Here is a 27544-nt window from a genome sequence, read left to right on the forward strand (position 1 = left end):
TTTTTGGAGGAGTTGTTGTTTTGAGACAAGGTCTTACTGTGTAGCTTTCCCTGGCCTGGAACTCACTATATAGATCAGGCTGGCATTGAACTCACACAGATCTGTCTGTTGCTGCCTCCTGAGTGTTGGGTTTGCAAACCTACATAGCTTGGCTTTTGTTGTTGTTGTTGTTGCTTTCAAACAGAGTTTCATGCAACCCTGACTAGATTGGAACTTGCTATGTAGCAGAAGCTAGTCTTGCACCCCTAATCCTCCTGCCTCTATCTCTGGATTACTATCATTACAAGTACGTCCCCACTATTCCATGGCCCAGGAAATGCTAGAAAAGTTTATCATTGGTGAGGAATTTCTTCCACAGGCATCCCACAATTTGGCCTTTATACTATTTGTTTGCTGAAAGAGGGCTTCACTGTGTAGCCATAGCTGGCCTGGTGTCCTTGTTACGTACTCTAATCTGGCCTTGAATTTGTGGAGTCCTCTTGCTCCTGCCTTAAGAAAGCAGGAATTGCAGGTGTGGACTTTTAAAAACAGGAGTTAGGAGCCGGGCAGTGGCGGTGCACTCCTTTAATCCCAACACTCGGGGAGGCAGAGGCAGGCAGACCTCTGTGAGTTCAAGGCCAACCTGGTTTATAGAGCTAGTTCCAGGGCAGCCCAAAAACAGAAACGACAGCTGAGCTTGAGTGTCCTAAGACATCTCACAGCCAGGACCAATTAATTCTAAAGCAGTTTAAGTACACAGCCAAGTCCCCAGAATCTGTCGGACATGGTGACATCCTCCCACAGAATTAGGGACGGTCGGATCTCTGAGTTGGAGGCTAGTCAAGAATCCCCCAGAAGGGCTGTTGATAGCGTATGCATGCCTCGGTTGACTCAACCGACTCAACTTAACTGTTTATCTCCCTCTGAGGGACAATGTCTTAACTCCACGGTCTAGGGGAATTTGACAACCCGGGAGCCTTGTTTCTTGGGAAAATTATGGGGACCTCTGGGGGCGACACAAACATGGATGGGAATTTCAGTTGGATGCCTTTAGAAATATAGAAAAGGTGGCCACTTGGGTCAACCTAGAAGTCATGCTCCCGCTTCCTTTTTCTTCCCCGTATCTAGCAGTCATAGGAAATGCCAGGGAGCTTCGGGACGCAGGGTCGGCGGCAGCAGCAGGGCTCACAGGCACAGCAGGACGAAGGGGTAGACCCCGCTACGCCGGGAATACCCAGCAGGCGCGTCCCTGTGCTTTGCCTCCGGCCCCCCTCGGGCCAGTTTCTATTCGGGGAGCGCAAAGGCGTAGTTTCCAAGCCTAAAGTTAATTTCGTTTGACGAGGCTGACAACTGAAGGGATTACTTTTCATCACACAGCGCCTGACTCAGTTTGTCCCCAGCGGCATTCCGTAACCTTGTTTTGACGGACCTCTGGCGTCACACGCCTCCTCCGGATGGATTGTACCTGGCTCCTCCTGATTGGCTGAGGCGAGCCCCAGGCCTCTGCTGATTGGAAGCGACGACTGCCAATCCTCTGCCAGGCTTGCTGGGGTTAGGTTGAGCTAGAGGCGCGGGGACGTAGTAGGGAAACTGGAATTTCCCGCGGAGCTGACGGCGCTTTCTCTCCCCCCCTACTCGTTTGAATTCCACGCGCTCCAAAATATCCGCCATGGAGAAATCTTGGTAATGACCCATTCCCCGTAAGCATCCCAGGAACACATCTGACCTTTGCCCTCCTCCTTCCCCTCCCGTCCCCTGCGCCGGGGGAGAATTCTGGGTAACCAGTTTCTCTGGTTCGCCCAGAGAATTCTGGGTAGCGATCTGTTTCTCTGCCTCCCCACCCCCCCACCCCCGCCCCGTTTGTGGGTAACTGGCCGTTCTTGTTACCCACCCCCTGGAGAATGCTGGGTAACCACTGTGAAGGATTCTGGGAAACTGACTTGTCTGGCTCTCTTCACTGCCCAACCCCTTCCCCTCACATCCAATTCTAGGAAGCAAGCATCTTAGACCTCTCTGCCAAACTCCATTCCCTGTACCTGCTCCCTTCACCCTGTGGTTCATGAGAAAGGGAAGTCAGATTAGCTCGTGTGGTGGGATGCTAGGGAACTTAGAAAGTTTAGGGGTGCGGCGTGAAGGACACAGGTCTCCCACCTTGCAGCCCTGCCCGTGTCCCCCCACTGCATGCTTCTTAAATCTGTCTGGCAGTTTCGGGCCTTGTGCCTGCCTCATTGTCCTGTCCACATAGAAGACACCAGCCCTGACTGAGGTGCCTCCTTCCCTTACAGGCCAGGATGTCCGTTTTAGGCCCATTGGTGCTGCCCTGCTGAAGGTTGGGTCAGATGTCCCTAGGAGTCGTGGCAAGGGAGGGTGTGACTCGGGCCTGAGCCTCACCCGTCATCGCCATGAACTTTGAGGGTCTGGATCCTGGCCTGGCCGACTTTTCCCCTGCTATGCATTCCACCCTGGATCCAGTCTTGGATGCCCACCTGAACCCAAGTCTGCTACAGAATGTGGAGCTGGACCCAGAGGGGGTGGCCTTGGAGGCGCTTCCGGTCCAGGAATCCGTGCACATCATGGAAGGTGTCTACTCGGAATTGCACAGCGTGGTGGCTGAAGTGGGAGTCCCCGTGTCCGTCTCCCACTTTGACTTACACGAGGAGATGCTATGGGTGGGGAGCCATGGGGTAAGAACGAGACCCTTTCCCGCAGCCTGAGAGGGTGGATTAGAAGTCTTTATCTGGTCTTTGCCCGAGCACAGCTCTTTGCATGGAGTCAAAACTGAGTCGGAGTGCTGAGAGTTTGCTGGATCTCTTAAAACAAAAAGGGAGTGGAGAAAGAACTGGGGAATCTGGGCCCCAGAGATTGGTTACATATTTGGTCTCCTAAGGCGTCCCATCTGCCCATTTGCCCATCCCTTGTCTTGTTTTGAGACATCTCTCTATATATAGTCCAGACTGACTTGAACTCACAGCAATTCTGCTTTTGCCTCGCACGTGCTGAGTTTTGTGTGCCACCGTGTCTGACTGTTGTTTATTGTTTTGTTTTGTTTTGTTATTTTAAAGACAGGGTCTCACATTTCCTGGTCTGACCTTGAACTTTATGTATAGCAAAGGACGATCTTGAGTTTCTGAGCCTCCTGCCTCAGTCTCCAGAGTGCTGGGAATATAGGCACCAAAACCGTGCTTGGTTCATGTGGTGCTGGGGATAAAACCCAGTGCTTTTTCTGTGTAGTAGGCAGGCATTCTACTCACTGAGCAATATGACCACTCCTGTTTTTGGTTTCAAGACAGGGTTTTGCTCTGTATCCTAGGCCAGCCTCAATTGCAATCCTACCTTGATCTCCAGAGTGCCGAGACTGTAAGTGGTGTCACTAAGCAGAGCTCGGTCCGATGTTTTGATGACCTTTACCATCACTCAGTATATTCACCCAATCTTTAGTTTCTTACCCAGTTTAGAATTAGGAGTGGGGTGGGGGTTTGAAACAGGGTCTCACTATGTAGTATTTTCTTATCTGGGACTTCCTATACATCCCAGGGTGGGTTTGAACCAGGAGCAGCCTTGTCTGAACCTCAGAGTGCTGATATTTCAGACGTGCACCAGGTCCACACCTGGCTTATAATTGTAGAATGGCATCTACTGGAATCATTTTGTCTTCTCTCTCTTGATTTTAGTCTCGGTGTTAATTTTAAAGTGTGTATTTATGTATGCTGTGAAGCCAAATGGTTCCTGGAAGACCTGAGTTTACTTATTTACCGTTTAATGATTCATGAATTGTTTTCTCATTAGGAGAAATGATTTTTTTTTCACTGACGTTTTCAGTTCAGTGAGGCATGTCTACTGCTGCACGAGGCACAGGAATGAAACAGAATACAACGTAGACCTTAGATAGGTGTGGTTGTTCACACCCCGTAACCTTAACTTGGAGGCTGAGGCAGGAGGATGGCAAGTTGTAGACTAGCTTCACAACTATAGTAACCATCACCAACAAAACAAAGTTCCTGCTCTCACAGAATTCACAATGTAGTGAGAGGAGAAAGGCACACAGATGAGGGGTCTCCTAGCCTTAAGTATCTGTGAAGGGTTGCAAGGGTCAGAAAGGGCCGCAAGAGTGAAGCTGAAGGAGTCTTGGGAAATAGGTGTGTGGAGAGTGTGTTAAATACTGTAGTCCTAGCAGTGGGAGAAACAGGCCGGGAGAGGAGTTCAACGTCATCACTGGCTACTACCCTGAGTTTGAAGCCAGCCTGGGCTCCGGGAAACCTTGTCTCACAAAATAGAAGCTGGAGTGAAGGGGAGGGAAGCTGCCTCAGCGTAGATCCCCAGGGTGTCATACAGAGTGGGGAGTGAGCGAGCAGGGACCACAACTTCTTAAACGTGCTGGCCTCCAGGCAGCTCTGCTGCCATCTCTCCAATGTACTAAATAATTTGTCTTTGTTTGAGTCAGTCTCCTTTATCCCAGGCTGGCTTTAAACTGGATTTGTAGCCAAGAATGACCTTGGACTTTAGTACCTGGTTGAACTTTTTTTTTTGAGATAGGATTTCTCTTCATAGTCCTGACTGTCTTGGAACTCACTTTGTAGACCAGGCTGGACTCACACTCAGAGATCTGCCTCCCTTTACCTCCTCTGAGTGCTGGGATTCTAAGTAGGCACCACATGCCTGGCTTTGAACTTTAAAAAAAAAAAAAAGATATATTGGGCTGGAAGCTGAAACGTAGGCACTTGTTCATTTAATCTATATTTCCTTTCTTTTTGTTTTTTATTTATTGATTTTTATTGAGCTCTACATTTTTCTCTGCTCTCCTCCCTGCCTCCGCTCCCCTTCAACCCTCTCCCAAGGTCCCCATGCCCCCAATTTACTCAGGAGATCTTGTCTTTTTCCATGTAGATTAGATCCATGTATGTCTCTCTTAGAATCCTCATTGTTGTCTAGGTTCTCTGGGATTGTGATTTGTAGGCTGGTTTTCTTTGCTTTATGTTTAAAAACCACTTATGAGTGAATACATATAATTGTCTTTCTGGAACTGGGTTACCTCACTCAAAATGATATATTCCCTTTTTTAGCAGGATGAAGAGCACACAACATGAACTGGGGGTGTAAGTCAGTGATAGTGCTTGCCTGGAATACAAGAGGCCTTGGGATCAAACTCCCCATATACACATAGTTCATATGCCTAAGGCATGGGAAAATCCAGCTTTTCTAGTGTTTGAATATAATCCCAGGACCTCACGTGTAGGCAAGTCTTTATCACTGAGCTATATTCCCACATTCTCAAATTAGTAAGTCAACTGCTAGGTATGAACTTGCTTGTAAGGCTTAGGTTTGGAATAAGTAGTTAAAAAACAAAGCTCATTTCACGAATCAAGACTTTTAATCCCAGCACTTGGAAGGCAGAAACAGGCAGATTTCTGTGAGTTTGAGGCCAGCCTGGTCTACAAAGCAAGTTCCAGGACAGCCAGAGCTGCCTTACTAAACAAAAAACAAAACAAAAAAAGACAAATAAGAGAATTGAAGCGGGATTCAGGGTAGGCACATTGCCTATAATCTCAGCACTTGAGAAACCAAGGCAGATTCCTGTAAAGCCCAGGCCATCTAGTACTGTGTAACCAGACTCCATCTCAAAATAAAGTAAAAAAGGCTGGAGATGTGTCTTAGCCGAGTACTTATCTAGCATTTTGATCTCTAGTAATGAATAAGACAAAAGTCAAGCACAAGTGTATTTAAAGCAAAAAGCGCTTGAGAGCAAATGAGATTGCCTAGGAAGATAAAGTGAGAAGGCAGACCTTTGAATGATCAAAAGAAGGGGAAGCTGGGTGTGGAGGCACCCGCCTTCATCCCTCTTGGGGGGCAGAGGCCTGACATCGGGGCTGCATGATAACCCCCTCTCTCTAACAAAAAAGGGGTGCACATAGGAGCCAGAAGGCAGGAGTGAATGATTGACAGCAGGGAGGTGTGTTTCACAGTCTTGTGCTCTGGCCTACAACGTTGGCTCAGTATGGGTCTCTCATGCTGGTAGAGATGAAGATTTAACCAAACTGAGACTCTAGAGGCAGGAGGGTCTCTGAGTTTGAAGCCAACCTGGTCTGTATAGCAAGTTCCAGGACAGCCAAGGCTACATAGACCATGTATGTAAAAAAGCAACAACAAAAAGATTTGGCCATGAAGCCAGTTCTCATCTCAGCACTCAGGAGGCCTAGGCAGGAGGATCAGTATAACTGAGGACACCCTGGTCTGCACTGCAAGTGCCAAGCCACCATGCACTGTATGAGACCCTATTATATATATATATAGCCAAAAATAAAAACCACCCTAAGACTTTACTATGGAACAAGTGGCCAGTGGAGGATCAGCTTGTGTCCTTGGCCTTCTGAAGAAACAAATCTCCAATTAACTGAAGCATTACCTATTGATTGGGGTCATTGTGAGAATGAGAGTTTATATAACTATTTTGTGCTGGGCAAACAAAAATAATTTGGGGCTGGAGGAATGGCTCCAGTTGGTTAAGGCCACTTGTTCTCTTCCAGAGGATCCTGGTTTGAGTCCTAGCACCCACATAGCAGTTCATAGTTGTCTGTAGCTCCCCTTCCAGGGTATCCGGTGCCCTCAGATACATACACACATACACAAATAAGAATAATAAAAACATCTTTAATACTATGTGGTGTATTAGCATAAGGTATTAATCATTGCTTTTATCACCGAGAGTCCTGGTTCCTAGCTTTATGCCTCAGTTGCCCCTAGACAGGAAGGACAGGTGAGAGGAGAGAAGAAGAATGTGCAGTCCCTGCCATGTGCGTGGGTGTTCCTGCCCCTCCACTCAGGTGTTGCTTTCATCCTTGCTAGGGCCATGCCACTTCCTTTTTCGGTCCAGCCTTGGAGCGCTACTCATCCTTCCAGGTCAATGGCAGCGATGACATTCGGCAGATCCAGAGCTTGGAGAATGGGATCCTTTTCCTCACCAAGAACAACCTCAAGTACATGGCCCGTGGGGGACTCATCATATTTGACTATTTGTGAGTAGTCTTTCAACTCAGCTGGGAGAGGGAGAACCCTAGGAAGCTAGGGTTGGCAGCTGGTGAGCCCCTGGCCTGTCGGCCCTTCTCACGCAGGCTGGATGAGTGTGAGGACATGCACAGTCTCCTGCTCACTGACAGCAGCACTCTGCTCATTGGCGGGCTGCAGAACCACGTGCTGGAGATTGACCTGAACAGTGTCCAGGAGACTCAAAAGGTGCAGACCTGGGCTGAGCCCAGGAAAAACCCGTGTGGGACCTGAGGTCATGGTGGGGGTGTGCTTGGGCCGGAAATGCGCTGATGTATCGTGTCCCTTAGTCTGTGGGGAGTGTCCTCTCACTGGTTTCTCTTGCTTCTCTCTCCAGTATGCAGTGGAGACACCTGGAGTCACCATCATGAGACAGACAAATCGCTTCTTCTTCTGTGGCCATACATCTGGCAAGGTAACCGGATTCCTTGGTCCTCCACCATAGGCCTGGGTTCACTAAATCCTGGGGTCTGCTTTCCCCAGTTGGATTCAAGATGAGGGGTGTGAAGGATGACATCACTTCCTGCTTAGGGTGTTACTCTGTGCATGAGATTTTCTTGGGTCCTGACATTTTCTACAGCTAGGTGCCTTGGAGGCAAAAAAGTGAAGGAATTCTTTGGGGCATCCCTTCTATTTCTTGGCTCTCCTTTCTGCCTCTCTCTGCTCTGTCAGTATCCTCGAACCTTTGTCCTCTTTGGCAGGATGTTTGCAGGATTAATTTGGTGGCGGAGTCTCCTCCCTGTCCCAGAGGTGGCAGGAACAGTTTTTCTCTTTCAGGTTTCCCTGCGAGACCTCCGCAGTTTTAAAGTGGAGCATGAATTTGATGCCTTCTCAGGGAGTCTGTCAGATTTTGATGTTCATGGCAACCTGCTGGCTGCCTGTGGCTTCTCTAGCCGCCTCACCGGCCTGGCGTGTGACCGTTTCCTCAAGGTGTATGACTTACGCATGATGCGTGCCATCACACCGCTTCAAGTCCACGTGGACCCTGCCTTCCTGCGCTTCATCCCTACGTACACCTCCCGCCTTGCTATCATCTCCCAGTCAGGTGTGAAAGGGGTCAGCATCGGGGAGGGCAGGTTGGTGAGCAGAGAACTCATCCACCAGAAGTAATCCCCATATGCCTCTTTGTTGGGGATAGAAACAACCATCTCTCAGGCTCCCAGGTTTTCACTTCGGTCCAATCCATGCCTGGGCTACAGAACTAATGGAAGACCTACCTGGGCACCATAGTGATACTCCGTCTAGAAAAAGAAAAACAGGCAGGCCGGGGCTGTAGCTGAGTGACAGAATGACTGCCCACAAGGTGCCAAGCTCTGGCTTCAGTCTCAGAGTAAGTTAGAAACAAAAGTAGAAGGAGACAGAGAAAAGACCTCAGCGACTGAGGTTGTTTACTGCTCTTACAGAGGGTCAGAGTTGAGTGCCCAGCACCTAATAGAATGCTTCAGAGGATCCGATGCCCTCTTCTAGCCTCTGCACCCCTGCACTCCTGTGTGTCCCCCCTGCCACACACACATGTACACACACAATTGAGAAATTAATCTTAGCTGAGCATGACGGTGCACACCTTTCCCAGCACACAGCAGGCAGTGGCAGGAAGATTTCTGAATTTGAGGCCAACATGGTCTACAGAGCGAGGTCCAGGGCAATCAGGGCTACACAGAGAAACCCTGTCTTGGAAAAAATTTCTTAAAATTAAAAAAAAAAAAACAACTAAATAAAATAACTTGAGAATTGCCCTTAGCTGGGGAGTAGAGTCTGTGCCTATGAGAACGCATGAGACGGTGTTCTCTCTGTGTCTAGGCACAGGATGTTGGTGTCCATCTCCCTGGTAATAAAGAGGGTAAGAGTGTAAAGGGTTTCTTCTCTTTGCACTTTTCATAGCTCACTGGTCTGGCTTTTCTTTTCCTCTCCTAGGTCAGTGCCAGTTTTGTGAGCCCACAGGCCTGGCCAACCCAGCCGACATCTTTCATGTGAGTGCCGTGGGCCCTCTGCTGATGACTTTTGATGTGTCAGCCAGCAAGCAGGCTCTGGCCTTTGGGGATTCTGAGGGCTGTGTGCATCTCTGGACGGATTCCCCTGAGCCGTCCTTCAACCCCTACTCCCGTGAGACTGAATTTGCTTTGCCCTGTCTTGTGGACACATTGCCGCCTCTGGACTGGAGCCAGGACCTGCTGCCTCTCTCCCTTATTCCTGTTCCTCTCACCACTGACACGCTGCTCTCCGACTGGCCTGCTGCCAACTCCGCCCCTGCTCCCAGGTTGTACCTGGCCCCTGGGCCGGATGGAGGGCGGGGCCCAGGGAAATAGACACTTCTGTTAGCCTGATTATTAGTCCACTGTTATGGTTAGTTTTGTCTGCCTTAAAGGCTTTGTTTCCCTTTCTGAACCCATGGGTTGGGAAAGGCATGGGTGGCTGTCGTGAGCCTTCAAGCCCTAGAACGACACTGGGTTATAGGCGAGCACCACCTGTGGATGCAGAGATTCTTCGAACCATGAAGAAAGTGGGCTTCATTGGCTACGCGCCCAACCCTCGCACCAGGCTGCGCAATCAGGTGTGTTCAGAGGGGAGCCTACTGTGTTCTCTTACCTTTTACTAGTTTTTGTTTCGTTTTTAGATAGTAAAGGTTTGGGGTGTGTGGACAGAATTCAAGGAGCAATGCTTGTCTAAGTCAGAGATAATGTGGTTTTATCCCTTAGGAAAGTTATTTGGTTGAAAGTAAGACATTAGCAACATCAGAAATTATTTATATCTTGGTTTTAAATGCCAAAAGAATGTCATTAGCATTCTCCCAGAACTTTTCAAAGGGAAGCTGTTACTCGGGCTGGAGCAGTTAAGGGCAACGTAACAAAATAGATAGGGTAAATGGTTATGGAGGTGAAAACATGGACAATAACAGAATAGTCACGGATGTTCAGGAAGTAAATGGTGGTGGTGAAAAATTACAGCATTTATGACAATTTTATAGACTTTAAAATTCATTAAAAAATTATTATTGTATAGATGTGTGTGGAGGTCAGAGGAATTGATTCTTCCATCTACCTTGAGATCTGGGGATTGAACTGGGGTCATCAGGTTTACTCTGCCCCCAATTTTTTTTTTTCTGCCCCAAATTTATAACCTTTTCCAGTGTAATATGGTAATAGGTGTTACTTTCCTTTTTTTTTAATTTTGTTTTATGTGCATTGGTGTGAAGGTGTCAGATCCCCTGGAACTGGAGTTTTACATAGTTGTGAGCTGCCATGTGTGTGTTGGGAATTGAACTCAGGACCTCTGGAAGAGCAGCCAGTGCTCTTAACAGCGGAGCCATCTCTCCAGCCCATGAGTTTCTTTTCTGAGACAAACCAAAGGCATATCTCTCGCTGTTCTTTCTGTCTCTATTGGAGCATTTTAGTGGAGGATCTTTTATGTATTTGTAGTAGACAAAAATAAACTAGATGGCAGGCATGTTGGTTTTTTAAAATCATAAACCATGTACAAATTAAACTTAATTGTATTTCATTAACCGATGTGGATATATTTCTTTTTTTTTGTTTTTGTTTTTTTTTGTTTTTTGTTTTTCGAGACAGGGTTTCTCTGTGGTTTTGGAGCCTGTCCTGGAACTAGCTCTTGTAGACCAGGCTGGTCTCGAACTCACAGAGATCCGCCTGCCTCTGCCTCCCGAGTGCTGGGATTAAAGGCGTGCGCCACCACCGCCCGGCTGGATATATTTCTGAAAGCACAGTTATGTTGAAAGATAGGGAAAAAAAGGAATTAAGTGAGCACTAGGCGAGGTGGCATACATTGGCCACCCCAGCCCTGGATGGCTGGACAGGTCAAGGGTTTTTTGGCTACATATTGAATTTGAAGCCAGCCTTGGCTACATGAGACCCTGCCTCAAAACAAACAAAATAACAGAGTCAGTTGTGGTGGCTCGTGCCTTTAATTCCAGCACTTAGGAGGCAAAGGCGGAATTCTAGGCCAGCTTGGTCTACATACTGAATTCCAGGCCAACAAGGGGTACACAGTGAGACCCCATCTCAAAACAAAAAACAGAAACAGACAGGAAAAAGTAAAGGGGAAGCCAAAGCTGCTTAAGACATCCAACAGAGTTCCTCTTTTTTCAAAACACAAACCCTAGATTCCCTATCGACTAAAGGAGTCGGACAGTGAATTTGACAACTTCAGCCAAGTCACGGAGTCCCCGATAGGGCGAGAAGAAGAGCCGCATCTGCACATGGTTTCTAAGAAGTACCGAAAGGTGCTGGGGACACGGATTCAGGGCTCCTGTGGGATGTGGGGGTTTCTAAGAAGTACCGAAAGGTGCTGGGGACACGGATTCAGGGCTCTTGTGGGATGTGGGGGAAAGGGATTATATGGAAAATCATTGAGTCTAATCAATAAGTCTCCTCTACAACTCCAGACCCAGGAGGGAGCTTCTGGAAAAAGGTTTGACTCATTCTGCTCAAACTATTCTGCTTTAGGTAACCATCAAATATTCCAAGCTAGGGCTGGAAGACTTTGACTTCAAGCACTACAATAAGACACTGTTTGCTGGATTAGAGCCCCATATCCCCAATGCCTACTGTAACTGCATGATCCAGGTAAGGGCTGGCTCTTCCTGAGCTTGAACACGCTTCCCGCCTTTCTTCATTCCCATTGCCCCTTAGTCCCTGCTCTGCTCTTCCTGGGTCTCCTCAGTCAAGCCTCATCTCCTATGCACCCCATACTTCAAGTCTCCTCTGTGAGCTCCTTAGCTTCAGTGGAGTCCTGCTTTGTATTCCGGTGGCTTACAGAGCACCCCGTCTTTCCCCCTCCCAGTGTCCCGCACCAGCTCTCCTGCTCTTCCCTCCAGGTGCTCTACTTCTTGGAGCCTGTTCGCTGTCTAATCCAGAACCACCTGTGCCAGAAGGAGTTCTGCCTGGCATGTGAGCTCGGCTTCCTTTTCCATATGCTGGAGCTTTCTCGTGGCGATCCTTGTCAGGTCCGTCCTTCGAGTCTGGGGACAGAAGATGGATGGTTGAAAAGGGCATTGCCGTGCAAATGGCACAGAAGAGAAAGTAACCCTTTTTCATCAACATAACCCTCTTCCAGGGCAGTAATTTTCTTCGAGCATTCCGCACGATTCCTGAGGCCTCAGCACTGGGTCTCATCCTGGCTGATTCGGATGAGGCTTCAGGCAAGGGCAGCCTGGCCAGGCTTATCCAGAGGTGGAACCGCTTCATTCTCACTCAGCTGCACCAGGATATGCAGGAGCTAGAAGTCCCCCAGGCTTATCGAGGCGCTGGAGGAAGGTATGGAGCTGGACGAGAATAATGCCACCAAAGCATGCCCCTCTGGGTCTCAAAGGGTCTTCTAACCCTTTGTGTGTATGCTGCCCTCTCCACTCTCAGCAGTTTCTGTTCGTCAGGGGACTCTGTCATCGGGCAGCTGTTCAGCTGTGAGATGGAGAACTGTAGCCTCTGCCGCTGTGGCAGCGAGACTGTGCGAGCCTCCTCCACTCTGCTCTTCACACTCTCCTACCCTGAGGGTAGATCTGCGGTAGACCCTGCAGCTGGGCGGGGGAGGCTCCCTCACTTACCTGGTTAACACCTTAGTGGGTGTGGGGGACCATGGGTGGAGGGGAGAGCTTGGAGTGAAGTATCCAGTTTCTCCTCAGATAAAGCCGGGAAGAACTATGACTTTGCTCACATCCTGAAGCGAAGTATCTGCCTGGAGCAGAACACGCAGGCCTGGTGTGACAGCTGCGAGAAGTACCAGCCCACAGTGAGTAGCTGCGGTCCACGGTCTGCCTCCGGGCACTGTTAGCATTGCCTTCCAGGGATCTAAGGGAGTGGAAAGAGGAGCTCCAGGTTTACCAGCCCTGTCTAGGTTTCTTTTTCTATAGACTCTGCCGTTTCTTGTTTCATTCTTCAGATTCAGACCCGCAACATCCGACATCTGCCAGACATTCTTGTCATTAACTGTGAAGTGAATAGCTCAAAAGAGGCTGATTTCTGGAGATCACAAGCTGAGGTGATGATTTGCAAACAGGACCTTTTTTTGTGTGTGTGTGGTTTTTTTTTGAGACAGTTTCTTATGTCTTGGCAGTCCTGGAACTTACTCTGTAGATAAACCAGGCTGGCCTCAAACTCAGAGATGGGCTTGCCTCCGCCTCCCGAGTGCTGGGATTAAAGCATGCACCAACACCGCCTGGTTGGAAGCAGGACTTTTGAAGCGTTCTTTTTATTTTTTTTTAATTTTTTTTGCGTTCTTTTTATTTTTATTACTTGTTTTACTTCTATGTATGATTATGTTCTTAGGAATCTTGATGTCTTTCCTGTGTGTTCAGGTTGCCTTCAAAATAGCGGTGAAGAAATACGGTGGGGATATTAAGAACAAGGAGTTTACCTTGGCTGACCGGTAGGTACCCTGTCATCAAATGGTGGGACTACTTGGTGAGTCCTCTGTTAATTGGCTAGGTATCTTCAGAGCACATTTCTTATTCTTCTGTCCTGATAGGAAGGAACCGAGGAGTCCAGAGGGCTTGCTGTGTTCCTCCATTGAGGAGCTGAAGAATGTCTGGCTTCCGTTTTCCATTCGCATGCAGATGACCAAGAACAAAGGGCTGGAAGTTTACAATTGGACTGATGGGAATGAGATGCAGGTTGTTGGAACAATGGGAGAAGAGAGGGAGTGAAGGCAGGGCAAGGGGATGGTGGAACCTGGGACCAAGGACAAGAATAAAGGGTATCTGCCAGTTGTGGGGTTTTCCAGAATAACTCAGTTTAGTGTTGGGAAGTCATAGATGAACTAAGATGAAGACAATCTGCCCTGACTCCCCATTCCCAGAACTCCCTTCCCTCTTCCCTTTATCCCCATCCCCCATCCCAAACCCCAATCCTTAAACATAGCTTAGTAGCCTGGGTACCCCCCTCACAGTGGGGTCCAGCCAGGGCAGAGGAGGAGCATGGTGTCTATGTGTATGACCTGATGGCTACTGTGGTACACATCCTGGACTCACGAACAGGAGGCAGCTTGGTGGCTCACATCAAAGTAGGCGAGACCTACCACCAGCGCAAGGAGGTGAGTCTGTTGGTAGCAGGAAAACACTCCTAGAGCCCCACGGCTGGCCCTGAGCTTCTAGTATAAGTAGACCAGCTATCACTGCCCTTTCTCTTGACAGGGTGTGACTCACCAGCAGTGGTATCTTTTCAATGACTTTCTTATTGAACCTATTGATAAGGTAAATCAAGACATTTCTGTTCCCCCTTTCATGGGAAGATAGAGAGAGGGTGTTGCTGTGTGAGCCAGGTTGTTCTCTAATTCACTGTGCTTCTGCCTCAGCCTCCAGAGTGCAGGGATTACAGGTGTAATTGCAGCTCCATTCCCCCTTTATCCACCTGTCTTTGTTAGTATTCCTTTCCTTGTTTGTTTGTTTGTTTTTGTTTTTTGAGACAGGATTTCTCTTTAGCTTTGGAGTCTGTCCTAGCACTTGCTGTGTAGGCCAGGCTGGCCTCGAACTCACAGAGATCCGCCTGCCTGTGCCCCCTGAGTGCTGGGATTAAAGGGTTGTGCTATCACCACCGTTTGGCTTTTTTTATTCTCAGGCCCCTAATGAGTGCCTGCAAGGTTCACAATGGAAGAAGGAAGCTTTGGAAATAAATGGCGTCAGGAAATTTTTTTTTTTTTAAATAGTACCTGGGTCCTGGCCTCTGCCTGTCTCGATGAGAAGTAATGAGATACATTGTTATGATAGGACACTGTATTGTTTCTTTTTCTAGAGTGGGGAATTTTAGTGCTGGGGATTAAACCAAGAGCCTATGCACAATAGGCAAACACTCCACCACTGAGCTACCCCTTCTGCCCCTTGTGTTTTACCTCCTGTAGTATGAAGCTGTGCAGTTTGACATGAATTGGAAAGTACCTGCTATCCTGTATTACGTCAAAAGGAATCTCAATTCCAGATACAACCTGAACAGTAAGTGATGTGGAGTGGCCCAAAGGCTTAGGCAGTTTAAATAGGACTTCAGGAGAAAACCTGGGGGGTATCTTTGTAGTTTTGAGGATTGTTGACTGGTGGTAAGACTTCCAGGCATAGTAAAGAAATTCCTGCTGATGAGGTCTTAAGTTTAGAAAGTGCCTGGAGAGGGTAATTCTTGCTTGCAATCCCAGCACTCAAAAGGCTATGGCAGGAGGATTGACATGAGTTCAAGGATCACCTGGACTACATAGTCAGTTCAAGGCCAACCTGGGCTATAGAATGGGAACCATTTTCAAAAACACAAAATGAAATTAACTAATTAATTAATTTTGAAGCTGGAAATTCTGAGGGTGACGTGAGGAAGGAAGGAGGAAGCTTTATAAAAATGACTTTGGTGATGATTTTGATTCTAAGCATTCCTATCTCCTCTTTGTAGTGGTTTGAATGAGAATGGCCCCACAAGATATCTTTTTCCAAATGTTCTTTATTACTGTGTTTATTTATTGTTACTGTGTGTGCAGGCCAAGGGGCAACTTTGTAGCCTCAGTTCTCCCTTCCACCTGTGTTGTCAGGCCTGCGAAACAAGTGTTTCACCACTGAGCCTGGCAGCTGCCACTGCCAGCTGTTCTCAGATGGTATCTCTTTTTGGGGGATTTGCTACCTTTAGACAATAGTTTCTCTGTGGCTTTGCTTTTCTGGATTTTTGTAAGCTAAGGGTCAAAGTGAAAATCATACTCTCTCTTTCCAACCATTTTTATCTTTTTCTTGGTCTACTTCTTGATAATTTTCTGATTTGGTCTGATGTGGTATATCAGACTATGATATAGTCTTTTTAAATTTTTTATTACATTTTAATTTACTCTGTGTATGTGTGTGTATATGTGTACATTGTGTGTGTGTGTGTGTGTGTGTGTGTGTATTAGTACCATACACAGCACAGATGTGGACTTGAGAGTAGTTTGTGGGAATAGATCTTTTCCTTCCTCCATGTGGATTCTGGGGATCAACCTTAGGTTGTCAGATTTGGCAGTGAGTATCTTTACCTGCTAAATTGTCTGGCCAGCCCAGATACTCTTCTTTTACTCAGTTTCTTTGGTTATCAAAAAATCACAATAGTGCTGGAGAGATGGCTCAGAGGTTAAGGGCACTGGCTGCTCTTCCAGAGGTCCTGAGTTTAATTTTTTTTTTTTTTTTTTTTTTTTTTTGGTTTTTCGAGACAGGGTTTCTCTGTGGCTTTGGAGCCTGTCCTTGAACTAGCTCTGTAGACCAGGCTGGTCTCGAACTCACAGAGATCCGCCTGCCTCTGCCTCCCGAGTGCTGGGATTAAAGGCGTGCGCCACCATAGCCCGGCTCTGAGTTCAATTCCCAGCAAACCACATGGTGGCTCACAGCCATCTGTAATGAGATCTGGTGCCCTCTTCTGGCCTGCAGGCATACATGCAGGCAGAACACTGGATACATAATAAATAAATAAATCTTTAAAGAGAGAGAGAGAGAGATCACAATATAGACCAGTGGCCCCTGAGCAGCCATCCTGGGGTCTCCCCCTAGCCATTTCTCCAGCTCCTGTCTTTTCTGCGTTCTCCTTTTCAGTCAAGAACCCTATTGAGGCTAGTGTGCTGCTGGCAGAAGCCTCGTTGGCACGGAAGCAGCGGAAAACACATACTACCTTTATTCCACTGATGCTGAATGAGATGCCACAGGTTGGGGACCTGGTGGGCCTTGATGCCGAGTTTGTCACTCTTAATGAGGTAACTACAACTAAAAAGATGGGACATAGGAACAGAACTCTGAGGATATCAGTAATTTTAGGTATTTCTCTGATGTCTGTATTAATTCTTGTGACATAGGAAGAAGCAGAGTTACGCAGTGATGGTACCAAGTCTACCATTAAACCAAGCCAGATGTCAGTAGCAAGGATCACCTGTGTTCGGGGCCAAGGGCCTAATGAGGGTATCCCCTTCATTGATGACTACATCTCTACCCAGGAGCAGGTATTAGAATATGAAGGGACCACTGAAGTCAACCCTGTGCTAGCATACAGTGTCTGAGAACCCTGGGAACAGCTCTGTGCTAGCATAGAGTGTCTGAGAACACTGGGAACAGCCCTATGCTAGCATAGAGTGCCTGAGAACCCTGGGAACAGCCCTGTGCTAGCATAGAGTGTCTGAGAACACTGGGAACAGCCCTGTGCTAGCATAGAGTGCCTGAGAACGCTGGGAACAGCCCCGTGCTAGCATAGAGTGTCTGAGAACACTGGGAACAGCCCTGTGCTAGCATAGAGTGTCTGAGAACGCTGGGAACAGCCCTGTGCTAGTATAGAGTGTCTGAGAACGCTGGGAACAGCCCTGTGTTAGCATAGAGTGTCTGAGAACACTGGGAACAGCCCTGTGTTAGCATAGAGTGTCTGAGAACACTGGGAACAGCCCTGTGTTAGCATAGAGTGTCTGAGAACACTGGGAACAGCCCTGTGTTAGCATAGAGTGTCTGAGAACACTGGGAACAGCCCTATGCTAGTATAGAGTGTCTGAGAACACTGGGAACAGCCCTGTGCTAGCATAGAGTGTCTGAGAGCGCTGGGAACAGCCCTATGCTAGCATAGAGTGTCTGAGAGCGCTGGGAACAGCCCTATGCTAGTATAGAGTGCCTGAGAACCCTGGGAACAGCCCTGTGCTAGTATAGAGTGCCTGAGAAGGCTGGGGAGAGTGGTAGGAAGAGACGGCATCTTCTCGTGTCCATTGATTTGTCTTTTTCTCTGTCCCTAGGTAGTAGATTACTTGACTCAGTACTCGGGGATAAAGCCAGGCGACCTTGATGCAAAAATTTCCTCCAAGCACCTTACTACTCTCAAGTCTACCTACTTAAAGCTTCGTTTTCTCATTGATATTGGAGTCAAGTTTGTGGGTCATGGTCTGCAGAAGGACTTCCGGGTCATCAACCTCATGGTTCGGACAGGGTTTATTTAGAAGTGTTTTTGTTGTTAATATTATTGTTTTTTTCTTTTATTTGCCTCTTTTGGTTCTTTGAGACAGGGTTTTTGTGTAATAGCCCTCATTGCCCTGGAACTCACTCTGTAGACCAGGCTGGCCTCGAACTCACAGAGATCCATCTGCCTCTTCCTCTCGAGTGCTGGGATTAAAGGTGTGCACCACCACCGGATGACATTACTGTTTTTTCTTATTTCATTTTTGTTTGCTTGTTTGTTTATTTTGACACAGGGTCTCACTTTGTAGCTCTGATTGCCCTGTAACTAGTTATGTTGAGCGTGCCAGCTTCAAATTCACAGAGATCCACCTGACTTCTGTTAGGATTAAAGTTATACGCCCTCATGCCTGGCATCTTTTCTTCTTTAATATACAGCCTTCTTCCCACACAATCTGTTCTTACCACTCCCATGCACCATACTTTAAAAACAAAATTACATTTGTGTGTGTGTGTCTGTCTGTCTGTCTGTCTGTGTGCTCATACAGCTCCTGAGAGCCCCACATTGTATGTGTAGAGGTCAGAGGACAACTTGTGGAAGAGGATTCTCTCCTTCCATCGTGTTGATCCTTGGGATTGTCAGGCTCGGCGGCAGTGCCCTACCGGCTGAACCATCTTGCTGACTTAGGAGTTACTTTTTTATTTTTTGGTTTTTTTGAGGCAGGGGTTTTCTGTAGTTTTGGAGCCTGTCCTGGAACTAGCTCTTGTAGACCAGGCAGTTGGCCTCAAAGTCACAGAGATCCGTCTGCCTCTGCCTCCTGAGTGCTGGGATTAAAGGTGTACAACACCACTGTCTGGCAGGAGTTACTTTTGAAGGTGGACTTCTTAGTTTATATATTTTGTATTAAGAGTGGGAGAGTATGGATCATTTATCTTAAGTCTTCTGCTCTTTTGATCCCTGCCAGGTACCCAAGGACCAAGTTCTTGACACAGTCTACCTGTTCCACATGCCCCGAAAGCGAATGATTTCCCTACGGTTTCTCGCTTGGTACTTTCTAGGTGAGCTGCTCTACCTTGTATACCCTGTGGTACTGATTAATGGTAGAGAACATTGGGGGCAGGGTATAGAGCTCAGTCGATAGTATTTGCCTAGCATGACAGTGGACATGGTGGCACCTGCCTGCCTGCAGCCATAACTCAGGATGTAGACACAGAAGAAACACAAATTCAGCATTGGTCTGAGCTACATCTAACGAGTTCAAGGACAGCCTGGGCTACAGAAGACCTTGTCCAAATTAAAAAGGAGGAAGCATAAAGAGGCTAATGCTTTCAGCTATAGAAATCTGAAGCCAGCCTGGGCCATAGAGGAGATACTGTCTTAAAATAACAACAAGGGCTGGAGAGATGGCTCAGCAGATACGAGCACTGGCTGCTCTTTCAGAGGACCTGAATTCAATTCCCAGCAACCACATGGTGACTCACAGCCATCTGTAATGGGGTCTGATGTCTTTTTTTTTTTTTTTTGGTACCCCGTCGGGGAATCGAACCCCGGTCTCCCGCGTGACAGGCGGGGATACTCACTACTATACAAACGAGGAAGTCTGATGTCTTCTAGACAGAGCACTCACATGTAAAAAATAAATTAAAGAAAAAAAAGGTTTTGCCAGGCAGTGATGGCACACGCCATTAAATTCAGCACTTGAGAGGCAGAGGCAGGCAGATCTCTGAGTTCAAGGTCAGCCTGGTCTACAGAGTGGGTTCCAAGACAGCCAGGACTGTTACCATGTCTTGAAAAACCAAAAAAACAACAACAAAAACAGAAGCAAAAACTCCAACAGAAACAGAGCAGGAGACTTTGGAATGAAGAGCAGTTAGTGATTTCTCAGTTTAGAATTAAAATGTGTTTTCTGCTAATGGTTTCAGTCAGCTACTGTCAGTAACATGTTTTCTGGGGCTGAAGAGCTGGCTGTGTGGTTAAGAGGCACCTTTTGCTCTTGCAGAGGACCTACAGGTTCAGTTCCCAGTACTCACATGGTGGCTCAGAACCATCTATAACTCCAGTTCCAGGGAATCTGGAGCCCTCTTCTGACCTCCATGGTCACCATGCACACCCGCACACCTGTACATAAATACATGCAGGCAAACATTCGGTACACATAAAATAATTCTAAAAAATTGAAAAACACTCGGAAGGCAGAGGCAAGTGGAGCTCTGTGAGTTCAAGGCCAACCTGGTCTACAAGAACTAGTTCCAGGACAGGCTCTAAAGCTACAGAGAAGCCCTATCTTGAAAAACCAAAAAAAAAAAAAAGTTTTCTGGGAGACTGGGAATCTACATGGGATTAGGGGAACTTGTAGGGGAGTTTTCTGGGTGTCAGAAATGGGGTGCCTTTTCTTTTGTGAGGTCCTTAAGCACTGTATTTCTGCAGACCTAAAGATTCAAGGTGAGACCCATGACAGCATTGAGGATGCCCGCACAGCACTTCAGCTCTACCGGAAGTACCTGGAGCTGAGCAAGAACGGCACTGAACCCGAGTCCTTCCACAAGGTGCTCAAGGGGCTTTATGAGAAGGGCCGGAAGATGGACTGGAAGGTGCCTGAGCCTGAAAGCCAGACAAGTCCCAAGAGTAAGGCTGGGTTGAGACCAGGGAAGCTGGGGTGGGTGGGTTTTGGTGGCATGTACTCCTAGCATCTACTCATGAAGCAGCTGACTGGTTACAGATCACCTCGTTTTCTACCAGTCAATGAGATGGACTTTATTATTTTTATTTATTTATTTGTTTGTTTTTTGGGGGACAGGTTTTCTCCATGTAATCTTGGCTGTTCTGGAACTTGCTCTGTAGACCAGGCTGGCCTCAAACTCAGAGATCTGCCTGCCTCTGCCTCCCAAGTGCTAGGATTAAAGGCGAATGCCTGGCTTGGATTTTATTTTTTAAATTATCCATTGGTCTAAAGCCGCTTGCCCAGCCTAAAATATCTGAGGAAGATCCATGCCGTGCCCTCCTCTTCCTCGTGTCCTGTCTTCACAGGAAGTGTCTGCTGTCTCCTCCTCCTCGTGTCCTGTCTTCACAGGAAGTGCCTCTGCTGTGTCCTGTCTTCACAGGAGGTGTCTCTGCTGTCTCTGCTCACTCTTTGTCTCACTGCTTCTGTCTCCTGACAGATACAGCTGTCTTCCCCTCAGTGTTGGCACTCTGACCTGTCCTTGCCTGAGAGACAGCCTCTCCACTCCGGAACTGGATCTGCTCAGGGCCTGCAGATGGTGCTGTTCACAGAACTGGAAAGCAGCCAAACTGTCGCAGTCGGTCTTTCCGGCCAGAGTCCCTCCTTATCCTCTGCAAAGCCTAAACTGACCCAGGGGAAAATACTTGGTATTCTTTTGTTTTGTTTGCCTTTTTCGAGACAGGGTTTCTCTGTAGCATTGGAGCCTGTCCTGGAACTCAACTTTGTAGTCCAGGCTGGCCTCAAACTCACAGAGATTTGCCTGCCTCTGTCTCCCAAGTGCTGGGATTAAAGGCCTGTACCACCACTGCCCAGCAATACTTGGTATTCTTAATAAATATCCTGGATTATTGATATCTAAACAGAAAGCTCCTAGGAGTGAAGAGATGGTTAAGGGCACTGGCTGCTCTTCCAGAGGTCCCGAGTTCAAGTCCCAGCAATCAATCTGGTGCCCTCTTCTGGTGTGCAGGCATACATGCAGGCAGAACACTGGATCCATAATAAATAAGTCTTTAAAAAAAAAAAAGCTCCTAGACTCAGAACTGAGTCCCCAGCCAGCTAGAGAACTGAAGTCCTGGACGGTGCCGGTACAAGAGATCCAGACAGAACAAGCCTCCCGCTGCCTGACAGATGATGGCAATGATGGCTGGATGGACCAGCGTGTGGAATCCTAATGGGCCAATCAAACCAGTGTGGAGGAAGCTGAGCTGACAAGAATCTGTCTTCCATACATTCTATCTTGAGTTTTGTTTTATTTTTTAAGAAAATTTGCTTAAAACGGCATGTTTTATAAAATAAAAATATTTTTATCTCATTAGAAAACCGCTGGTGTGGTTCTTTGGCTTCTGCCCTCCCCTGTTTCATTCATCGTTCACCGAACAAAGACAAATTGTGTTCAGATTCACACTTAGAAATGAAGGTTGGAGTCTGAAATGGGTGGAAACAGGAAGAATATAATTTCCCCTGGACAGTGTTCGGTCTTTGCTGTAGTTACCTAGCACCCTAAAGACAGAAGATCACAAATCCAGTTTCTTAAGACCTGTGGAGCCAGGCTTGGTGTCTGCCTGTAATCCTGACAGTTCTGACTAGCCGGGGATGGGGAGTTAAGGTCATCCTGAGCTGCACAGCAAGACCCTGCCTCCAAGAACTTATAATAGTATCAGCGATGTGCTGGGTATTCAGGGAAATCGTCCTAGGAAATTCACAGCCCGAGAGCTAATATTAAATAAACTTAACATAGCAGTCCCGTCCCCATCCTCAGAGGATAACTTACAGGACTCTCCAAGAACACATGAAAAGGCAGATAGTACCAAAAGTAATTTTCCCTACACATACCTAGTCACGATAATTTATTAATATGGCACAAGAGGAATCTAACAACTAGTTTTTTTTTTTAAAAAAAAGGAAACAAGACAAAAAGACCTGTAGCTACGGTCAAAGCTTGATTTCGCAGAGCTTCCTGGGAAATGTAGTTTCCTTTACGATAAACTCTTTGTATAGTGAAACCTAGGTCTCGCTTTCACTAATTGCATCTACTTGGAAGTCCTAGCCCGCCCGGACTGATGCATTATCCCCACGCACCACTTGGGCTTGGTGCTCACCTTTGGCTAGGCTACCTTTGTTCTTTGGGTGGTCACGTGAACGGATTCGCCACGCAAGTCTGGGTCCTTAAACCTTTCAAGGGGTCCTCGCTGCTTCTGAGGCGCTCCTAAGCTGCCTGTTCGCGCGAGAGTTTGGAGAGGCGGGTTTAGGATCAGTTTCCCGTGGGGGCTCGCATGGCACTCTCCGATCCCTGCTTAGGTCCCTAGTTCGGTGCGGACCGCTGGGCCAGGCAGTCCCCGGCCACCCTGGACCTGGCGGGCGCTGGATCGCTCTGGAGAAACCGGGACAGCCTCGCTCCTCCCAGACAGCTGCTAGGGCTGGGAGCCACAAAAAGTGAGAGTCCGGCGGCTTTCCTGAGCCACGGCGGCGGCCGTGGGAGCAGAGGTGGGACAGATGCGAGCGTCTGAGGCTGTGGGCACATTGAGGTTGGGGATGGACCTGAGCGACAGCAATGGCGGAGTCCTTTGAAAAGGGACCGGTCTGCACGGGAACTACTTACATAGTGGAAATGGGGATTCTGGAACCCTTGGTGCTAGGTCCGCAAGGGCCCTAGTTATGGAGTGTTCTCGCTGGCCTCATGGCCTGACTGATGGTGCCTTCTTGGCAGCCCCTTTCTGCCCGTCGTCCTCGCACGATTGATAATCTCCATCCGATAGCGACTGCATAACCCTCAGCGTCCAGTGCTGAAATATCAGTAACCAGGCCATCACCTGTGGAGGAGTTTCTGGAACTGAGTTCTCACTTCCCATTCCCCCACCCTCCCACTCCCAGGGAACTTCAGCCCCTCGGGTGTGTGTTTGGCCTTTTCCTGGACAGTAGAACCCATCACACCGAGGCCTCTGAAGGCCTTGGGATGGAGGGTGGCAGGCAGGGGGGAAATGGAGCTGTCTCCTCACACCTGTGCTTTATTTTCAATTTTCACACGAATCCAGGTGGAGCGACCCCATTACGCTAAAGATGAAAGGCTGGGGTTGGCTGGCCCTACTTTCGGGGGTCCTGCTGGGAACTGCTTGGGCTCGAAGGAGCCAGGATCTACACTGTGGAGGTAAAGGCACAAGGACAAGGAGAAGCGGGAGGAAGCCGACCCTTGGGAGGTATCCGGACAAGGATGGATAGAAGTCCCTGGGTCGAGCCCATTCTCCTCATCCCCACCCCTGTTCTCTTCCCTGGCACCAGCTTGCAGGGCTCTGGTGGATGAATTAGAGTGGGAAATTGCCCGGGTGGACCCCAAGAAGACCATTCAGATGGGATCCTTCCGGATCAATCCAGACGGCAGCCAGTCAGTTGTAGAGGTAACTTACTATCCCCAGATAAAGTAGCTCACCGAGTCTACAACTCGGAACTTGGTTTAGTTCAGAAGTGAAGAAAGCAGGCGGCATATAACCTGTAATAATCCAGCACTCAGAGGCTGAAGCAGGATCTCCCTGAGTCCCAGGCCAGTCTGGACCACAGAATTAGATACTGTCTTCAAAGAGAAAAGAAACCAAAAAAAACAACCAACCAGAACATTCTGTGTCTGAAAGATTGGGCTCTATGCCAGATACGGTATTGCGTGCCTATAGTCGTAGTACTGGAGGTAGAGACAGGATGGTCAGGAGTTCAAGGCCAGCCTGGACTACTTGAAACTGCCTCGCAGACAGACAACAGAACAGTTGGGCTTATTGGGAGAGGCTGGAAGCTCATAACCTATGTACCTCCTGGCCCCAAACCTCAGTTCATTATTTCTGCTGTAGGAATTAGCCTTGACCAGTCCCTTTCTGCACTTCCCTCGTTCATAATGACTCTTGTTTCACTAAAGCAGTATAGATACATACATCTATTTATAAAAGGATAAAAGGTCTTTTCCAGCTGGGAGTGCAGTTCAGGTGAGAGCGTGCTACGCTAGCATGCAGTCTTGGGTTCGGTCCTTAGTACCCCATAAACCCTGCATGCAGTACTCACCTGTGGCCCTTACATGTTCTCAGAGTCTTCCTTGGAGCTGGAGAGATGGTTCAGTGGTTAGAAGCACTTGCTGTTGTTTGGTGCTCAGTTCAGATACCAGCACCCACGTAGTGACTCAAAACTCATTCTAAAAATCCGACATCCTCCCCTGATGTCTGTGAGCACTCGGTATGCATAAATGCAAGCAAATACTCATATATATAAAATAAAAATCAGCCGGGCGGTAGTGGCGCACGCCTTTAATCCCAGCACTTGGGAGGCAGAGGCAGGCGGATCTCTGTGAGTTTGAGACCAGCCTGGTCTACAGAGCTAGTTCCAGGACAGGCTCCAAAGCCACAGAGAAACCCTATCTCGAAAATCAAAAAAAATTATAATAATAAAATAAAAATCTTTTTAAAGAAAGTATTTGTATTCAAGAAATGTATTAGTTGGAAGCATAAGACATACATACATACATGGGCTGAAGAGATGGTTCAGTGGTTAAGAGCACTGGCTGCTCTTCTAGAGGACCTGGGTTTAGTTCCCAGCACCCACATGGCAGCTCAGCACTGTCTGTAACTCCAGCCTCAGGGGATCTGACACCTTCACACAGATACACATGCAGGCAAAACACCAATAAACATTTAAAAAAAAAAAAGACATACATACACAAAGTTATACCTACTAAGTAATATACAAGGAAATATTCTTTTTTTAAAATGATTTATTTTTACTTTGGTATTTTGCCTGCATATCTGTTTGGGGGTGTCGGATCCCCAGGAGTTACAGATAGTTTTGAGCTACAGACAGTTTTGAGCTGTCAAGTGGGTGCTGGGAACTGAACTCAGGTCCTCTGGAAGAGCAGCCAGTGCTCTTACCCACTGAGCCATCTCTCTAGCCCCTAAAAGGAAACAGTCTTGGGAAGGGTGTTGCTGTGCTATTATCAGAACCTATACCACCTCTTCAGTTTTTGTTTGCTTGTTTATTTTTTATTTTTTCAGGCCAGGTCTGTCTTTGCCTGTTCCGGGACTCAACCACGTAGAGCAGGTTGGCCTTGAACAGAAGTCCCCAGAACTGAGGAAGTTACAGGAAAACAGCACAGCTGATTACAGTTAATCAAAGTGGTTTCTGCCTAAAATTTAGAGGTAGTGGTGCCTGTGTTTTATTCCTTGGGATTTTATAATCAGGTAAAATAATATTGTACATTTGCCCAGAGTGGCAGTACATTCCTTTACTCCCAGTTCTTGGGGACAGAGGCATGTGGATCTCTGTGAGTTCAAGGCCAGTCAGCCCCACAGGGTGAGGCCCTATTCCAAAAGACCAACAGAAATATATGTGTGTGAAAGGAAGGACAGACAGACATGAAACTATAACTATTAGGAAGGATTTCTTTTTTTTTTTTATGAGTTGTTTGAGCTAGATGTAAAAGGGAAAGTAAGTTTGTTAAAGGGAGTGACCAAAGGCTGAGTGTATTTCTAGGTACCTTATGCCCGCTCAGAGGCCCACCTCACAGAGTTGCTCGAGGAAGTGTGTGACCGCATGAAGGAGTATGGGGAACAGATTGACCCTTCCACCCACCGCAAGAACTACGTCCGTGTTGTGAGCCGAAACGGAGAGTCCAGTGAGCTAGACTTACAGGGCATCCGAATCGACGCAGATATCAGTGGCACCCTCAAGTTTGCGGTGAGTAGCTGGATGGTTGGGCAGAAGTTGGAGGGTGGAGGCGGGTGTGGTGTTGCATGTCTGTAATTCCAGCACTTAAGGTGCAGATGTAGGAAGATCACCATGAGTTTGAGGGTAGCCTGGTCCACATAGTGAGCTCCAGGCCAGCTAGTAAGACCTTGCCTACAAAATCCCCCCCAAAACACCAAGTGGAGAGTGGGGTTGTCACCTCTGGCCCTCACTTAACAGTGTGAGAGCATCGTGGAGGAGTACGAAGATGAACTTCTTGAGTTCTTTTCCCGAGAGTCTGACAACGTTAAAGACAAACTTTGCAGTAAGCGAACAGGTAAGCCCCTCCCCTTTGCTGCCTGTGCTCACGGCCCCTCCCACACATAGGAGAGTGTGCCCACACACCTCCGGTTGATGCCCCACAGCTGGCTTTCCACTCCCTGGGATTGGAGTCAGCTTTCTCCGCTCTCTACCTCTCAGCTTTCAGAAGCTGTATCTCCATTGCCTTAGACAGAGGAGAGAGAGCGGGGGCGGGGGGGGGGCTTTGTCATTTGTAAACACGTTCTTTGAAGAATGGTGGTGGGTGTCGGTTTGGCTTGGGGTGTTCTCTTGGAACGGGTATGTGTGGGAGAGCGGCCATTCCCTTTAAACCGTTACGTGCTGTTTGCAGATCTTTGTGACCATGCCCTGCAGAGATCTCATGACGAGCTATGAATCACTGGAGCAGCTGAGACCAACTTGACAGAACACCCCCAGGAGGGGACGATGGCGGCATTGCCTTTTATATTATGTTTTTATGGAAAGGAACTGAAAGAATGTCTGGAACCAAAACTACAAACTGTGTTGTCTTTTTATGCCCAAATTTAGCCTTTATGTTAGGTTTGGAGGTAGGGAATTGCAGAGAGACAGAAAAAGGAGGGGTAGAGTATAGGGATTGGGATAGCATAAAGTTAGGCCCTGGCCCTTTAGTTCTTGTCTTCTGGGATCCTGTCCCATCTCTAAAGCATAGGTACTTTGTGTGTGGTCGCTACGGCACTGTGAAGAAAAGAAGCAGCTGTGTGAGCTGAGGAACATAACAGGTTGTCGGGAGTCCTTGTGTTTGTGCTGAGAAGACGTTGGAGGTGGGAGTTCAGAATTGGTCTAGAAGGAAATAATGGAGACAGACTACTATTCTTCCCTCTGCCCTTCCAGATGGAGGGACCAGCAGGAGCAGAGACAGGAAGGGGAAAATGGATGTGACCAGCTCAGCTGAAAA

General features: G+C 47.8%; 2 protein-coding genes across 3 annotated transcripts; both read left to right on the plus strand.

Annotated features, from left to right (window-relative positions):
• Window positions 1–1533: 1533 nt before the first annotated feature.
• On the plus strand, window positions 1534–21912 carry Pan2 (poly(A) specific ribonuclease subunit PAN2). Of its 2 annotated transcripts, none has more exons than XM_075954155.1 (26): window positions 1534–1662; window positions 2265–2663; window positions 6820–6989; window positions 7086–7206; window positions 7355–7432; window positions 7795–8062; window positions 8932–9274; window positions 9472–9568; window positions 11135–11254; window positions 11478–11597; window positions 11849–11977; window positions 12088–12287; window positions 12387–12523; window positions 12653–12759; window positions 12910–13008; window positions 13325–13395; window positions 13495–13639; window positions 13915–14058; window positions 14159–14218; window positions 14863–14953; window positions 16550–16707; window positions 16807–16950; window positions 17722–17901; window positions 18844–18937; window positions 20307–20504; window positions 21038–21912. In XM_075954155.1, exons 2-26 carry the CDS (start codon window positions 2382–2384, stop codon window positions 21070–21072), a joined length of 3591 nt encoding a protein of 1196 aa, XP_075810270.1. In that variant the 5' UTR covers window positions 1534–1662; window positions 2265–2381; the 3' UTR covers window positions 21073–21912. The 2 variants fall into 2 exon arrangements, with proteins under 2 accessions (XP_075810270.1, XP_075810271.1); XM_075954156.1 differs by having other exon boundaries at window positions 12390–12523; window positions 21038–21610.
• A 922-nt stretch (window positions 21913–22834) lies between these two features.
• On the plus strand, window positions 22835–27120 carry Cnpy2 (canopy FGF signaling regulator 2). The gene is made up of 6 exons (XM_075954319.1): window positions 22835–23082; window positions 23631–23743; window positions 23875–23990; window positions 26098–26301; window positions 26530–26626; window positions 26960–27120. Exons 2-6 carry the CDS (start codon window positions 23656–23658, stop codon window positions 27001–27003), a joined length of 549 nt encoding a protein of 182 aa, XP_075810434.1. The 5' UTR covers window positions 22835–23082; window positions 23631–23655; the 3' UTR covers window positions 27004–27120.
• The last annotated feature ends 424 nt before the right edge of the window (window positions 27121–27544 follow it).

Source organism: Microtus pennsylvanicus, chromosome 20 (genome assembly GCF_037038515.1).
Source record: "Microtus pennsylvanicus isolate mMicPen1 chromosome 20, mMicPen1.hap1, whole genome shotgun sequence".
In the NCBI taxonomy this organism is placed as follows: domain Eukaryota; kingdom Metazoa; phylum Chordata; class Mammalia; order Rodentia; family Cricetidae; genus Microtus; species Microtus pennsylvanicus.